General features: G+C 37.4%; 1 protein-coding gene across 5 annotated transcripts in view; it reads left to right on the forward strand.

The window, feature by feature from the left end:
- The window catches only part of CPED1 (cadherin-like and PC-esterase domain containing 1), a 330,082-nt gene that overhangs the window by 180,070 nt on the left and 132,807 nt on the right, over nucleotides 1-17,205 (forward strand). For all 5 annotated transcript variants that reach the window (XM_010838063.1, XM_010838065.1, XM_010838064.1 and 2 more), the window contains 2 exons: nucleotides 624-810; nucleotides 1,814-1,982. In XM_010838063.1, the coding sequence (XP_010836365.1) occupies nucleotides 624-810; nucleotides 1,814-1,982 (356 nt within the window). The remainder of the gene's footprint in view (nucleotides 1-623; nucleotides 811-1,813; nucleotides 1,983-17,205) is intronic.

A 17,205-nucleotide genomic window follows, 5' to 3' on the forward strand; every position in this document is an offset into this window, starting at 1 on the left:
GATTTGGAACCAGTCTGTTGTTCCATGTCCAGTTCTAACTGTCGCTTCCTGACCTGCATATAGGTTTCTCAAGAGACAGGTCAGGTGGTCTGGTATTCCCATCTCTTTCAGAATTGTCCACAGTTTATTGTGATCCACAGTCAAAGGCTTTGGCATAGTCAATAAAGCAGAAATAGATGTTTATCTGGAACTCTTTGCTTTTTCGATGATCTGGCAGATGTTGGCAATTTGATCTCTGGTTCCTCTGCTTTTTCTAAAACCAGCTTGAACATCTGGAAGTTCATGGTTCACGTATTGTTGATAGATGTTATAAATGCTATGAAATGTTATCAATTCACTGGAGAGACATTTTCTGACCTGCTGTGCCTTTAAATTTTTAAAGGCTGAGCAAAAAATATCAACTAAAGTCAACAACAGTTACATGAGGTAAAGTCTACAAAATTTGGCAAGTAGAAAATCCAGGTGAAGCCACAAATCAGCTATTACCAGAATACCAAATGGAAAATCAGCAGTGATTACCAAAGTTATGCAAAAGAATTTTCAAAACCTTAATCACATTTGATTTTTAACCATTTATGCATGCCACAGTTGTGTTTTGTCATTGTTTTTGTTTTTTTAAACAGATAAAGATGCACAATGTCATATCAAGCAGATCTTCACACATCCGCGTTTGGAATTAAATCCTGAATTTAACCCGAAGATCAAAGATTATTACTCTGAAGTCCCATTTGATGTGGTAACACTGACAATTGGAGCAGAGACTTCTAAGAGTCAGTGCAGGGTGTACCTGCAGGAACGGGCAGGACCAAGGTATGAGGGCATTGATAGGGGCCGAGGGTAGACATCTTAGCAGGAGGCAGACCTTGGAGACAACTTTTGAAGATGGTTCAGAAGACCTGAGGCACAGTATCTGTTGGAGGATTGCCAGGGAGTGAAATCCTTCTGCTTCACAGATGTCATGTGGTTAAAATAACACATAAGTGCTATGATGACCTATTAACCATGTTCGTGTTTAATCTTTCTAACAATGTTGTAATGACAGAGGATCTTGTGATATGAAATATTAAAGAAGATTCACTGGGGGAAAACTGGGTTTATTCTTATCTTAATGTTTTTAGATTGTTGAGGAATTAATCCTTCCTAACAGTAGCCTCCTTCTATCCCAACCCAACTCCTTGAGTTTTTGAATATTCAGGTGCTGATTACTTGATAAAATTTGTGGACATGGTAACACTAACTTTCCTAGTCTCATGAGATTTTTTTTCCTAATGACTCTTTTGAGAGTCACCAACTCTTTGGTTTATCATTTGAACAGAAGATAGAACCTTATGACATGCCATGTCCATGACAAGAAACATACTCATTTTCCCATGCTGTAGGGAACGAAATGCATTCAACATTCCTGGGAGCTACAACAGTATAATAGAAAGAAAAGAGAATTCAAGTCAGACCAACCTGGGTCCTAACCCTGACTTTACCATACTCTACTATATTTAAAATGGGGACAGCCTTAGTTTTTGTATGGATTTGTAAATATTAAATGGGATAATGTATGACCTTGACAGATGGTTAATAAATATTAGTTCCCTTCCCTATAATTGGTAAGGGACTTGACTTGCTCTGCTAGATAAATGTTGGCATACCAAAGCACAATGAAACATAAGTTAAAATATTTCACATTTTAGATTTCTTATGAAATGGTGCAGATCTTATCTGTTTTTAATGCAAATTATTGACCCAATAAATATTGATATATGAATCAATTTGGACTCTTTCTCTCATTCTCACTCTCTCTTTCTTGTTCTCTCTCCAGCTTTGCCAACTATTCTCTGGGTTTAGGGATGAACAAAATCTCAGTGCTTGTGGTGGATAAATCTCCAACTCAGGGTGAGACCCTGACCACGTACAAACTTACCATCTATAGAGAAGACCGTCCAAGTCTGCCCTTGTTTGAGGACTTCACAGCATGCGGATTTGTGCAGGTAAGTGGATTTTACATTTACACATGTGTTGAATTGGGAGTGATCCTTTTACCCAGGTGGAAAAAGGTCAAATGAAAATTAATAGGGGAAAAAAATGTATGGTTTCAAATCCAAGCAACTGTGATCTCATTTCAAAAAAGAGTCCCAGCCAGGTATCTAAGACACCTTTTTTATGAGTGATTTTCTTTTACATGTGGTGGCTATTCCCTGCACTGAGAGTGTGCAGTGGATTTATTGTGGTTAATATTGAAAAAAAGTCTGAGTGCTCATACTTAGTTGTGAAATTGGTTCTACGTTTCCTTTTTAAATTGTGCTGTGTTTCTTGGATTTGTCCCTGAAACTACTTTGAAATTTTAAACTAGATTCAGTGGAATTTGTTTTAAAGAATGAGAGGAAAATTTATGAAACTATTTTATGAAAAGGATACCAGATGAATGAAATTAAATTTTCTTGAGTAGATATATTTCTTCTTTGCTTCTTGTACCCTAATCATGTCTAAAGGCTGCAAATGCTCCTGTGAGCAGCACATACCATTCTGTAGCCTTGTTGACTTTGGAGGAGGGTGCACATTACCCAGAGACTTTGTCTTATTTGGTGGTTCTTTCCTCAGTTTTCCTTTTTTAGGAATCTATGTTATAACCTTCTATATTTGCTTACATCATATACCCTGGCTACAAGTAATTCCAGGGAAGTCGTCATTGATACCCTTACCATATGTACTAATCCACTTAGAATGGATTAGTCTATGTCATGTCTCAGTGATTGATATGCTAGTGGGAGCATGAAGCATAGTCAGTTAATAAAAGATAAAAATGGCCAAATAGGCCTGAGTGAGTAGGATGAATACCATATTTTCTTAAATGTAGGGGCGATATGGAGTGTTCTTTCTCCCCCTCTACCCACCACCACCATTTCATCTCTTCTCAAGAATTTAACATGGGAATTCCCTGGCAGTCCTGTGGATAGGATACCGCACTTTCACTGCTCAGGGGCCAGGTTCAATACCTGGTTGGAGAATTAAGATCCCACAAACTATGTGATGTGGTCTAAAACAAAAATAACAAAAAGAATTTAACACTACTTTATGAGGGTACTCATTGCTGAGATTTTTGTTTTTCAAGAAAATATATACCTGTGATGTATGAACTACTAGCAACTCAAAGGGAATTTCACAATGGCATAAAGATTGGTCTAAAGCAGGACAGAACTAGTATTCTGAAAGATATTAGTAGGTATACTTTAAAAAAAAAGATGGGAAAGAGTAGTGTTGCATGGTTTTGAAGCAGTGGGTTAAACAAAATAAAGTAGGTTTCCTGGCTGTAAGACTTCCCCGAACATTCCATGTACTTATATGGTCCTCTTCAAAAGAAGGATATGTAGTGTCCAGTATTTTCAAACTTTTTTGACATCTTTTTAATGCACTAGCTATTAATATTCTTCTGTGGAACACAGTTGAGGAAACACAGGTCTAGACTCCGGAGAAGACTTCAAGATTAGGTTCCTTTCAGTTACCTACTTTTCACTTTGTTTTATAAGGTTGCTATCCCTCAGTCTTTTTCCAACTGGGAAAACAAATACTAGAACCACACCAAAAATGTTGCTGAGGGGGAAACCAAAGCCTAGAGGGAGGTGTGTTTTTGTCTAAGTATGTGTATGCAGTGTGTGTGTAGTTTTTTCCAAACTAAATGTTCTCACCTTCTTTGGTGTGTGACTCTATTTTTTGTTTTTGCTTATCTCACTCTCATATTTTAGATAGAAACTAACTCTTCAGATAAAAAATCTTTGAAGGAAAGCTAATAGTGTGAATTATATTTTTCCAGAATATTTATGGTTACAAACAACAGTTATTTTCACTTTAAAAAGTGAATGTATTTCATTTTAATGTAGATTTTAATTTTTATAAGTCTGTGGGTGACTACATTTTTATCGGTTAGTTCACTTCAGTTCAGTTGCTCAGTCATGTCCAACTCTTTGTGACCCCATGAATCTCAGCACGTCAGGCCTCCCTGTCCATCACCAACTCCCGGAGTTCACTCAAACTCACGTCAATCGAGTTGGTGATGCCATCCAGCCATCTCATCCTCTGTCGTCCCCTTCTCCTCCTGCCCCCAATCCCTCCCAGCATCAGAGTCTTTTCCAATGAGTCAACTCTTCGCATGAGGTGGCCAAAGTACTGGAGTTTCAGCTTTAGCATCATTCCTTCCAAAGAACACCCAGGGTTGATCTCCTTCAGAATGGACTGGTTGGATCTCCTTGCAGTCCGAGGGACTCTCAAGAGTCTTCTCCAACACCACAGTTCAAAAGCATCAATTCTTCAGCGCTCAGCCTTCTTCACAGTCCAACTCTCACATCCATACATGACCACTGGAAAAACCATAGCCTTGACTAGACTGACCTTTGTTGGCAAAGTAATGTCTCTGCTTTTCAATATGCTATCTAGGTTGCTCATAACTTTTGTTAGTAAATCTGACTTTTAAATGGAGTAAATATATGGTTGGAGTAAATATATGTTTGAAGTAAATATGGAGTAAATATAAGGTTGAAAAGGAAAATAAAACTTCTACATTAAGGCATGAAAAAATGTGTTTTTACTTTTCATTTGTCACCAGCTAGGTTTGTACTGTTGAATTTTTGCTGTACCTTTTGAAATGTAATTGATACCCACGAGTATTGGCAAAGGTTTATATTTTGATTCCACTCTAAACTTAAAACATGGTAAATGACTCATTCATTATTCTGCAATATGCAAAACCCATTTAATGGGTATTAGTAGATCAATATGAAAAATCTTCAATTTCTAAGTGTTCATAAAAATGTAAAATCCTTATGCTGGATATTTTAACACAAACACAGATTTCAGGAGTATATATTCCTTCCTGGCTATCATTTGGAGAGCCCTTATACGTTTAATTGTAATTATATACATGATGAATATCTAGAGAAGTGTCAATAGGAATGGAGATGATCCCACGAGTAGAAGGGACATTGCAGAGCTGAAATCTCTATGATTTTTTCACTTATCTCTGATTTATCCTTTGTCCTTCTTATGACACTATTCTGGTTCAGTTCTTGTTACTTGTTGACTCAGATTCTAAAATAGTCCCTAGCTTTGTTTCCTCGTATCTGACTGACTCTTCTCCAGTTCAGTTTTTACAAGCTTGATCTTCATCAACTTAAAGCACACTCTGTCATAAGCTTTGCCAAAAATGCTCCAAGCGCCCCCTCCCATGGTCATTCACTTCCCTCATGTTAGTCCATATGTTTTTTCAGCCTCGTGTCTCGTTAGTTGTCAGTGTATTTTATGCTTCTGCTAACCTGGCCTGTTTACTCTCCCCAGACATGCTTCCCAATCCTGTGACACTGGGGCTGTCCCTCCCACTGGAAACTAAAAAGAGTTTATTTGATGTCACTCCAGAAGCTGTTAACTCAGATTCCAGTGTAGGAGTTTTGATCCACGTTGTATAAAAGAGTTCTTTAAAGGTCAAAACTGCCCCCAAATAGATTCTATTGACTGTCATTTATTATGTGCCAGGCTGTGTCCTAAATGCTTTATGTTAGTTGTAGTCTCTTTAATCCATACAGCGTCCTTGTGGATTGAATTCTACTCTGAGCCCTCAGTTTCAGAAGAGAAATCCCAAAGATCATAGAGGTTAAAGATATTGCCCAAGGTCACACAGCTAGTGAGTGGTGGGGCTTGGATTCAGATCTGAGTGTGCCTGACTCCAAAGTCCATGTTATGTTACATTGCCTTCTGGCAGAATGGGGTCTCTTGCTGTAGGGACTTTTCTGACCCAGAAGGTATTCAAGCATCAGCTGGAAATCCATCTCTCAAGGAGCAGATGAGGAATTGGATTAGATGCTTTTTAAGTTTCCTTTGGGTTTCCTTATTTCCTAGATGTTAATAAAATAAGACCTCTCATTGACCCTTGGTGTATTGCAAAGCCCTGTGATTAAAGCACACTGCTGTTGAGGTGGTCTCGTGCCAGGGTGGGTGGACACAGTGAGAGTGACGCGTGGGGGGCTGTGGAAGGAGCAGCAGTCCCAGCCCTTGCCTATGCTGCTGGCTCAGCTCCCTGCCCTGCAACCGCTGACTGCTGTGTTTTGCTGAGGAGCAGACCTGTCCATACTGACTCCGGTGAGGACACAGACCCCTGGAGCTTGCCCGTTTCCCCCATTGCCTGATTCCAGTTGTCTAGTCAAATAGGCATTGGGCCCTGCTAACACTGGCATGAACTCTCCTCCTCAGCCCAAGGAAAAAGAATAAACCAGCAGAGGAGGTGCTACTGTCCTCCAGAAGTTCATATTGATCTGGTCAGTTGACAAGAAGAACCACCCTGAGGAGGATGGTGAAGAGAAGCCCCCTTTACACAAACCAGGAACACTTAGGTGGGATGAGTGAGGGAAAAAGGCGACAGTGGAGCTCAGCAGCCAGACCGCTGGGTAACCTCTTGGTTGGTTGGTGCCAGCTGATTTTTTTCCTCACATTTGCAGCTCTCCTGAGCTAGGGGGTTCAAGAAAGTGGTCCAAAAATGAGGCTGACTTGGAAAGGCACTTACTTCACAAGAATAGGATAACCCAGTGGACAAGAAGCATATGAAAAGATGGTCATCCCCATTAGTCTTCAGGAGAATGTAGATTAAAATGATAAGGACATACCACTACCCACACACTGCAGTGAAAAACACTAGAAGAACTAATGATCCAAAGTGTTGGAGAAGATGTGGAACAATTTTTTGTTCATACACAGCTGGGAATATAAAGTGTTTGCCCATTTTGGAAACATTTAGCAGTATTACTATAGTTAACATACATATATCCTATGACACAGCAATGCTACTATCTACCGACCCAAGATAAATGAAGTCATAGGTCCATCAAAAGATAAATCCAAGCAATCTATTTTTTTTACTTTTAAAGCATTTTAGTTTTTAGAGTAGTTTTAAATTTACAATAAATGGGAAGAAGGTACAGAAATTACCCATACATCTCCAGCTTCACATATATATGGCCTTTTATCAACATCACTCATTAGATTGGTAAATTTTTTTTACCAGGGACAAACCTGCACTGATACATCATAATCACGAAAAGTCCGTAGTTTACCTTAGGATTTGCTCCTTATGTTGCGCATTCTGTGGGTTTGGACAAATGTATAATGACACATATCCAACATTATGAAATCATACAAAGGATTTTCATTGTCCTGAAAGTCTTCCGTGCTCCACCTACTCATCTCCCCAACTGCCCACCAACTTCTGCCAGTCCTAAGTTTTTTTTCATTCTCTCTGTGCATGCGTGCTTAGTCACTTTAGTCATGTCTGACTCTCTGTGACCCTGTGGATCATGGCCTGCCAGGCTCCTCTGTCCATGGGATTCTCCAGGCAAGAATACTGGAGTGGGTTGCCATTTTCTTCTCTTCATTCTCTCTGTAGCTTTACCTTTTTTAGAATGTCATACAGTTGGAATCATACAGTAGTAGCCTTCTTAGATTGGCTTGTTTCACTTAGTAATGTCCATTTAAGTTTCCTCCATGTCCTTTTATGGGTTGATAACTCATTTCTTTTAAGAACAAGAAAGAAGTCTTCATATCAATTGTATAATATCTAAAGGCTGTTTATAAAATATAAAACCTGGAAGAAGTTCAACAGATAAATTCAATGTAATACTATTGAGACATTTTTAATTAATTAATTATTGATACATACAAACATGGATAAATCTCCAAAACATTATGTTGAGAAAAAGAAGCCAGACATAAAAAGACATACTTTATTTCATACAAACAGGCAATACTAATCTACAGTGATAGAAATCAAAATAGTGGTTACCTAAAAGATGTGGGAGCTTCTAAGCTTGAAAAAACTTTTAGGGCAAATGCCCTATACCTTAATCGGGATGGTGGTTACATATATAGCCAGATGGTTTATAGAAGTATAAAAATTTAATTGAGCACTTCAGATTTGTTCAATTAACTGTATATAAAATATTATTTATAAGTATGTTTAGCTATATATAAATTATGTATACTAGATATAAACTATACCTCAATAATATAAGAAAAATACATTAGTGGGAAAGTATGTAATATATTCCCAGACATTCCTCCCTTCTCAAGTGTATTGATCATAAACAAGTTAATTATTATACAATTACCTTAGGCAATAGATCATATTTAGAATGTGTTACTATAATATAAAGAAAAATATTAGAAACTTCTTGTGGGACATATTCTACTGATGATTGCAGAGAAGTATTTCAGTCATTTATAGGAATCCTTTCCAGAAGGTCTTAATTTAAAGTTTATGTGTGGTCCCACAGCAGTACTCTAGTATATAACATGGAAAAGGGTCTAATAAGCACTGGGTATTAGTTAACCTTCCTTTTAGAAACCATAAAATGAGTGAACAGATACTGAATAAATAATGTGGATTGCTTTAGACACTTGACTAGGCATGAGAGGCCTTGGTAACTAGGGGGAATCAATGGCCGGGGTAGGGTTTTTCCCTCCATGGGCTCTCTATTTGAGTTTAGTGTCTGTTTCTTATTATATTGCCATTTGGAATTTGCATATAATAGTCAGAGAGGCGACTCTTAGTTTAGTTATTATCAGTGAGGGAGAAAGGGCTAGTTTGCTTGGCTGATATTGAAAAACCAGATTTGGACCATGGCTTCTCACCTTAGCATTACTGATATTGAAGCTGGATGATTCTTCATCTGGGGGTGTGTCTTGTGCACTATAGAATCTTTAGCACCATCCCTGGCCTCCATCCACTAGATTCCAGTAGCACACCCCTCTCCAAGCTGTGACAACCAAAAATATCTCCAGATGTTGCCAGATGTCCCCTGAGGGGCAAAATTGGCCCCAGTTGAGAACCACTGATGTATATTAATAAGAGGTCCTGCTTTTCTACTTTCTACTAATAAGGCTAGTAAATCTGTAGTGGATTTACACTACAGGAGGTATGAATTTACATACAGAAGGTATGAATAGTTTAAAGGTAATCCTTCAGTGTTGACTGTTGAAGAATGTTTCTTATCTCTTTTCATCCTTATGCTTTTAATCATCTCTGGAGTTGGTGACAGGACTCTGACAGCTCTTTATTCTACTCACTGATTTGCTGTCTTTTTTGTCTAATGTAATTATAATCAGAAATACACATTCAATTATAGAAAACATGATTCTTAATGAAACATAAAAAGTCAACTAACGTACCTAGACTACTTCATTTTGATTTATCCATAAATAGGATAGTGTTTTGCTGTTAGAAAGAAAGATTTAGAAAGTAATCAACTGTTATTATTGCTGGAATATGTCATGTGCAGGAATTAATAAGATATATTTATGTTCTAAGGAAATTAAAATACAGATGGGGAAATATTTCATTTAATATCTCTCACCAAATCAAAATTTTTGACATGGATAACAATATAGCATCCACAGAAGTTGATATGTATAGATGATCTATAGTCTCATATACATTTTGCTCCCAAAGTGTTGTGCCAGAGTAGAGTCATAAATAACATCTATAGAAAGGTCATATCACAAAAGCATAGGAGACTATATTTCATGGATCTGTTTGCTAGAAACAACTTTCATTTTTAAATTATCTGCAATTAATAAAGAAAGGGAAAATACCAAGGAAAGACAAAATACCATTTTAAAAAGGTGATATGTCCAGCATTTGGCTACACATTTAAAACTGGTATTTGTGGCTTTTTAACAAGAACACTAATTAGCAATCTAGATGCTGAGTTATTTAAATGCTATGTGAATGACTCCAGTTATAGCATTTGGAAATGCTTTATAATGTTCCCATTTATTTTTTGTATCTTAATAACATCACAGAAGGTTATTATAAAACAACTCATGTGATAGTTGTTTTGCTTTAGCAAATATCCATAATAAAAGAGAAGAGCATTTAGCAATGATTGCTGAATAAAAACCTTTGTTCATTTCCACAGTTGCAGTATTGATTAAATATTCATTTTAGTGGTTTTTAGTTACCTTGTTCACCTCAACATACCAGAGGAATGCAATTTAGTTTTCCAACAATAGAGTCTGTGTTGTACTGAAATGCCCCCAACCAGCAACTGTTTAAAGTATCTGCTCTGCCCTGAGTTACTAGAAATTTGCCCTGTGCTGTGGGGGAAGATGCTGACAGCAGCAGCCGCAGAGCGTGGAGTAGTCAGGTCATGTTTATAGAATTTTTATTATGTGCCAGGCATCGTGTTAAGCTCTTTATCTTCCTACCTTACTCAGTGTTTTCCACAGCCTTAAACAGATGATTTTTTATCTCTTCCCTTTTTTTTTAACACATAGAGTAACTAAGACTTTAGAAGAGTTAGAACAGTTAGAAGCTTACCCAGGCTTTCTAAGTAACATATGTAATTAGTGGCAAAGGTGGAATTTGAATATGAATCTGACTCAAATCAATCCTCTTAATGGTTACTCTGGACTATAGAATCTAAAACCCTCCTCACACTTAACAATCTTTTTGACCTTTTCAGCAAACACTCATTCAGCCAGAATTCAACCTGTTAAAATTTAGTTAACTAAACTTGTTTCTGTGGTCATATACAGTGATACATTTTAATTTTATTCAAAATATTATTATTATTTTGGCCAGCTGCATGGCTTGTTGATTTTAGTTCTCCCACCAGGGATGGAACCTGGGACTTCTGAAGTGAGAACATGGACTGACCATTGGGCTGTCAGAGAATTCCCTACAGTTGATACATTTTATATTCTTCTAGAGTCACTGAAAAATTCTGAAGTCTTCAAAATCTTTACTTTGGTGGGTAATATCAAGTATCAGTCTTCCCTTTGAAAGTATACCTGTGAGGAAAGTTTCAAGCTAGTATCTAATATCTTACTAGATATATCCTAATATCTGACTATCTTTATTGGTGTCTGATATTTAAATCAGGTCATAATGTTTTACATATTAGAATTCTACTTAGCCAGAATACTATTATTGCTACTAATTGGTAAAGTGGTTTCCAGTGCACAGGCTTTTTAAAAATGTGAAGCTTGATTATACAATTAGAGCAATTTCTGATTAATCACTTTCACTATTTAACACACCTCACTATCTTAATATTTCTATTAAAAACCTCCACAGTACATTTTTTTCAAAATTTAAAAAAAATGTATTCATGCCTACTTTATAATAGTGAGAAGGCTGTACTGTAGAGCTGACAATTTGACAATGGTTCAATGACACATTTATCAAAGTGAAAAAAAATCCTAACTTTTAGACTCTTATTTAATCCTCACAAGCAAGTTAGATAAGGTAAGTGATTTTATTATCTATTTCCCTTCATCCCCTTCTAAAGAGTAAACTAAATCTTAAGGTATTTTATATTTTTATATTTATTTATACATTTATTGACTGACTTCTATTTATATTAATTTATCTTTTGTATTATATTTATTTATATTTTATATTAAATGCTTTATATTTTGGTTGATATTTCTCACGGGCATCACAGTTTCTTCAAGTGTAAATTTCCACCTCCAGTGACTTCCTATGCTCTCTCTCTGTCATGGAAGCCTACAATGAGTGAAAATTAGTAGGTTCCTGAAAGCCGTGAGTGAATACTGCATTTAGTTTTAAAACGTGTAGAAGAGAATGTCTCCTTTGTAAAAGTCAGAGTATTTTCTCTTGTCCTATAAATAGAATGCCTGTCAGTTGTCTCTGTGTAAATTATCAGAGCAAATTTTGCATCTCAGCAAAGTCTCAGATCATTCACCTAACCTAGTGGTTAAAAGCCATGGACTTCAAGGTTCCTGCTTGTAATCGCTGTCAGGGAAACCTGACTGTGTCCCAACTCTGCTTCTAACTGTCCACATTGCCTCACTGCCCTAGTGTCTCCTAGTGCAAGGCATATAAGCTCCTCTAAGCTTCAGTTTCCTTACCCTTAAGAAGAGAACTAGGAATAGACCCTATCTTGTCACATCAGTCTGAGGATTCAGGTAGATAATTAGTGCAAAGTTCTATCATAAGCCTAGTGCATGATCAAGTGCTCAGTCAGTGTTGAATCAGCATCATCACTGTCAACATGAAAACTCTTGGTCTCGAAAGAAGTAGGAGCCAGTATTACTGAGGAACTGCTGGAATTGTAAAGGACTCAGGACAGGAAGAAGTAGTTGAGAGTTTAGAAAGGACAGTGAGTGACCTAGGCTGTTCCATACACTTGCATTCCTGAAGTTCATGGATTCTGCACTTTTGCCTTTGTGGTTCCCTTCTTTCATGGAAAATACTTAAAATTATATTTTATAACTGTGTTTATATATATATATAAATAAAATATGGAGAAGGGAAGGGCAATCCACTCCAGTATTCTTGCCTGGAGAATCGCATGGACGGAGAAGCCTGGTAGGCTACAGTCCGTGGGGTTGCAAAGAGTCAGACACGACTGAGCAACTAACACACACATATATGTAAAGATGAAAATACTAATATTCATCTCTATAACCCATTTTTATAGAGATTTTTCTTGGACCTACAAGTTCATTTTTTTCCTTCTAAATTTAAAGGTGATTCAAACATTTTCCTGGCAACTAAAAGTAGAGTGTATTGTAGGCATGGTTCCCACTGTGCCAAATGGCCCTCATCTTCTACTTCCCTCAGTAGGATCTGCAGCAGAGGCATCCATTTCATTAGCAATGACCGTGACTGTAGGCATTCTTTCTTGTTAAGTGTCCTTGACTTCAGCACTTAGCCTTCTGCAGTTGTTTCAAATACTGTGTTCTAAGCCTGAGCAACTCTTTACTAGTGTTCTCACGAGTCCATGTCGCACCAAGGGGAATGATCTGTTATTTTCACGAGCAGTTTGTGCAACCAGACATTCTGAATGCAGAGGCCCACCTCAGTGCCTGGTAAGCCTTCATAGACACCGAAGGTTTGGGAATTTTGTGTGACATTAGTTTCTTAAAAAACAGACAAATATATAACTGAATCACTTTGCTGTATACCTGAAACTATCACAACATTGTTAATCAACTATACTTGGATATAAAATAAAAAGTTTAAAAATTTTAATAAAGACTAAAAAATCTATACATTTTCCTAAATAAAAGCAAAAGCAGGCAAAGATGAGAGGGTTATGTTAATTCATGATCTCTTTTAATGCTTCTATAAATTATCTTTCTGAGTTGGTGAAAACGAGTTATGTTAAACACTCACCTCATGAGTTAATGTAGCTTACAGTCAGATAAATTACCACTTAAATGAAAACGTTTGCTCAGCACATCTGTTCTCCATGTTTCTCCAAGTCACATCTGCTTCTTTTACAAGAAGAAACAAACTTTTACTACCGTTAGCGCAGCAGCGCCAAGACCCTCTACAAGAGAATCAGATCTTCCTGGCTTCCGACAGCATCCAGAGGTTTCCCTGAGTGCATCCTTCTGCTGTATACATTCATGTTCGTTTGAAGTTTATGTTTTGGCATTCTAAGAATAGTCTGATTTCAGAGTTGGACAGGGAAATAGAAAAAAAAAAAAAAAACACAACCCTGGGAGGTTTCTAAATAAAATATTCTGTTAGAGTAACCGGATTTCAAATGTGACATCTGCAACTTAGAAGGAGACTGTAGTTAAAAGAGAAGCATTTAAACGAAGTTCCTTTTTGATAACTCCCAAGTCCATTTTTTTAGGGGGGGGGTGCTTTAATGCTCCAGAGGATCCCTAGATCTTTGATGTCTCCTTCTCCATTTTCTTATCCATTTCTCAAGTCCAGATTAACTCTAGCAAAGGTACAGACCTGGATAACAAGCGTGGTGGTAAGAGAGGGGAGAGACCTTAGGTGCTAGGCTGAACAGTCTAATCAGTCCCCCTCCCTCTTGAAAGCAAGAGGGGGAGGATAGTTTGCGTTGTGTCTTTGTTGCTGCATGCAGGCTTTCTCTAGTTGCAGCAGCGAGGGGCTACTCTTCATTGCAGTGTGCGAGCTTCTCATTGCAGTGGCTTCTTTTGTTGCGGAGCACAGGCCCCAAGCACAAGTGCACGGGCTTCAGTAGTTGAGGCTTGTGGGCTTTAGAGTGCTAGTTCAGTAGTTGTAATATATGGGCTTTGTTGCTTCATGACATATGAAATCTTCCTGGACCAGGGATTGAACCCTTGACTGCTGTGACTGCTGCATTGGCTGGTGGATTTTTATCTACTGTGCCACCAGGGAAGTCCCATTTTTGAAAACACGTTTTTGGCTTCATCAAACAACATAGTTTGGCTCTGTGTAAGACAAGTGAAGACAAATGATGTCTCTGGGCCAGTGGTTCTTAACCTTTGGAGAAGGCAGGTACCCTCTTGAATCTCTCATGAAAGTGTTGAGCCCTTGTTTCAAGGAATCATGTGCAGTCAAATCCAGTGCTGTATATACTTTCAGATATGAAAAAGCCCAGGTTAAAAAAAAGCTTATGCTAGTAACTCATAATCTGAAGCAGAAGATCACTAGCAGCAACAAGCAGAAAAAGGACAATTTCATTTCCAGCATAAAGGTACATGATTGTAATTCAATTTATTGAGCACCTGCTTTGGCCCAGCAGCTGTACTATTGGCATATATTATTTGACTTGTAGTTCTAATGATGAAATTAGTATCTAGAATTATAGTACATTTTGGGGTTATGGGTGGTCTTTCAATAATCTTTATAAGCACAGAGAATTGGCAATTATTGATAGTTCTCAAAGCAACACACCACCAAATCTAATATTGGCTTAGAAGTAAATATTTGTGGTTATGAGTTGTAGGTCATAGTGGTCCTGGGGGAAATTTTAATAATATGTCATTTGGGCAATTTCTATTATCCTCATTATTCCAAGCCATTGATATGCTTTCTTTCAGCAGGCTATAACAAACTGGGTTTTTTTTGTTGTTGTTGTTGTTCAAAGAAAGGTGGGCCCCACATCTTAATTAGGTAATTCCAGGAAAATTTCCACATGTAGTTGAGCAACTCTAACATTTCCTTCCATAGGCGTGTGTTGTAGAAACAGGAATGAGGGACGGGATATTTTTTGCAGATGGTTTTACCGATTGCAGAACTACAAGCTGGTTTGACACATGTTCCCTCGAGGCAGAATTAGGACACTTGACTGCCTGACATATTTAACTTCTTTTGAAAATGCTGCTAATTTGTCTTTTTTTTTTTTCTTACCCGCATCCATTTTTTTTTCTAAGGCAGGACTAATGAGTTTAAAACATTGAGCATGACTTCACTCTTCAAAGCAGATCAGACCTCTCCACTCCCAGTGGCCCCCCAGCTCTTCAGAACCTCATTGTTTAACAATGTGGTACAGACTTTCATTGACTTTTGCGGGGAGGGTTCACCTCCTCTGCTTTTCCTCCCTATCACCTCCCAAATGCTTCAGGATGATCTTTCCAGACCTAAGGATTTGGAAAATAAATTTTGCATGTGGAATTCTTGACCTGATAGGTTATTTGAAAATTAAATTCCTGATAAAGTTCAGAGACCCAGATTTCAAAGGTTTTAGAAATAATAGGGAGGGAAACATTTTCATCAAGTGAAATAGCCACTCCTAAATATTTTCATCAAAATATTATTTATGCTGCCAGTTCTTCATGTGCATATTTGGAGACCTTATGAAAAGTTACTCATCTGTCAGCGGTATAATAGTACTGACCCCCTAGGGTGGCTTTAAGGAAAACCTGAGTTAATATTGTGATGAGCTTGAATGGTGCTTGGGCACAGGAAGAACTCAATTTATGTGTTTTAAAAATATAAATAGCAGATCAATAAAATATGTCTCAAGATTGGTATAGGAGAAAAGTTTAAGACAAGCTGTATTTTTTTTTTTTTTCTATTGAGGTCTAGCCGAATGCATTGGAGATTTTTTTTTAACAAGATATAAACCTGTGAAGGGCTTTGTAGAACAAATCACCCATGCTAAATTATACTATAAATTTTGTAGTGAAAGTGCTAAAACAAAAATTCCAGAATTGAAAATACTTGTGTTTTAATTGTGATAGTTGCATGATTAATTTTGTATGTTGTCTTTTTCCCAACCTCAACTGAGAGACTGAGAATTTAAAGAGGTTTCAACAAAAAGAGGGGAAGTATTTATTTTCCTAACATGGCACTATGCTTCTGGTGGATTCCATTAAAGATAAGGAAATCAGTGTTCCCCTTGCCATTTTTAGAAATGAACAACAAAGGACAAGGAGCATGCCTTTGTGTCATCAGGCACAAAGTATAACCATAATGTAATTGAATGTTTTAGTATATAGAATTGCTTTTAAAAGAAGGATTTTCATTTTGAAAACCATCACTTCAAAAGACAGTAAACTTATTTATACCTGCTAATAAGTTAAATGAGAAAACAAGTCTTATTCTATATATACATTTTAATTTCAACCCAAACTTCTAAACTTTTCCCCACATTTTTCAAAATCAGACTTTGTTCCAAATGACTTTGATATTTCCCAAATATCAATACTCTTCACAGATGAGAGATTTATCTCTTTCAAGTATATTTAAAATGCACAGTAGTTAGCATTTTTTTCACCATGTATTTTGTGCCAGGTCCTATTCTAATTGCTTTACATTGATTAACTCAAAGCAAAACACAAGGTAGAAACTTGTATGATTCCCATTATACTGATGCAGAAATGGAAGTCCAGAGACCTTTCCCAATGTCACACAGCTTAGAAGTAGCAGAGGCTGTTTTTGAACCCAGGCATCCCAGTTGTAGAGCTCTGCTACTTACATGCTATGCTCTTAGCCACTCTACTCCACTCCAAAACTAGATTGCTGAATTATTTCAGTATATGTTTTTCAGGACACTTTGGCTCCAAATGTTAATTTGCAGGTTATTGTTTGCATCATGTAATCATTCCTTTTTCTATAAAAGGCATCTGATGTGAGGTTACAGGGAACCTTCAGAAAATCCTCTTGTCTATCAGTACAGTTCAATCACTTAGTCATGTCCGACTCTTTGTGACCCATGAACTGCAGCACACCAGGCCTCCCTCTCCATCACCAACTCCCAGAATCCACCCAAACTCATGTACATTGAGTCAGTGATGCCATCCAACCATCTCATCCTCTGTCGCCCCCTTCTCCTCCTGCCCTCAATCTTTCCCACCATCAGGGTCTTTTCAAATGAGTCAGCTCTTCACATCAGGTGGCCAAAGTATTGGAGTTTCAGCTTCAACATCAGTCCTTCCAATGAACACCCAGGACTGATCTCCCTTAGGATGGACTGGTTG

The sequence above is a fragment of the Bison bison genome, unplaced genomic scaffold, assembly GCF_000754665.1.
Source record: "Bison bison bison isolate TAMUID 2011002044 unplaced genomic scaffold, Bison_UMD1.0 scf7180017864089, whole genome shotgun sequence".
Lineage (NCBI taxonomy): Eukaryota > Metazoa > Chordata > Mammalia > Artiodactyla > Bovidae > Bison > Bison bison.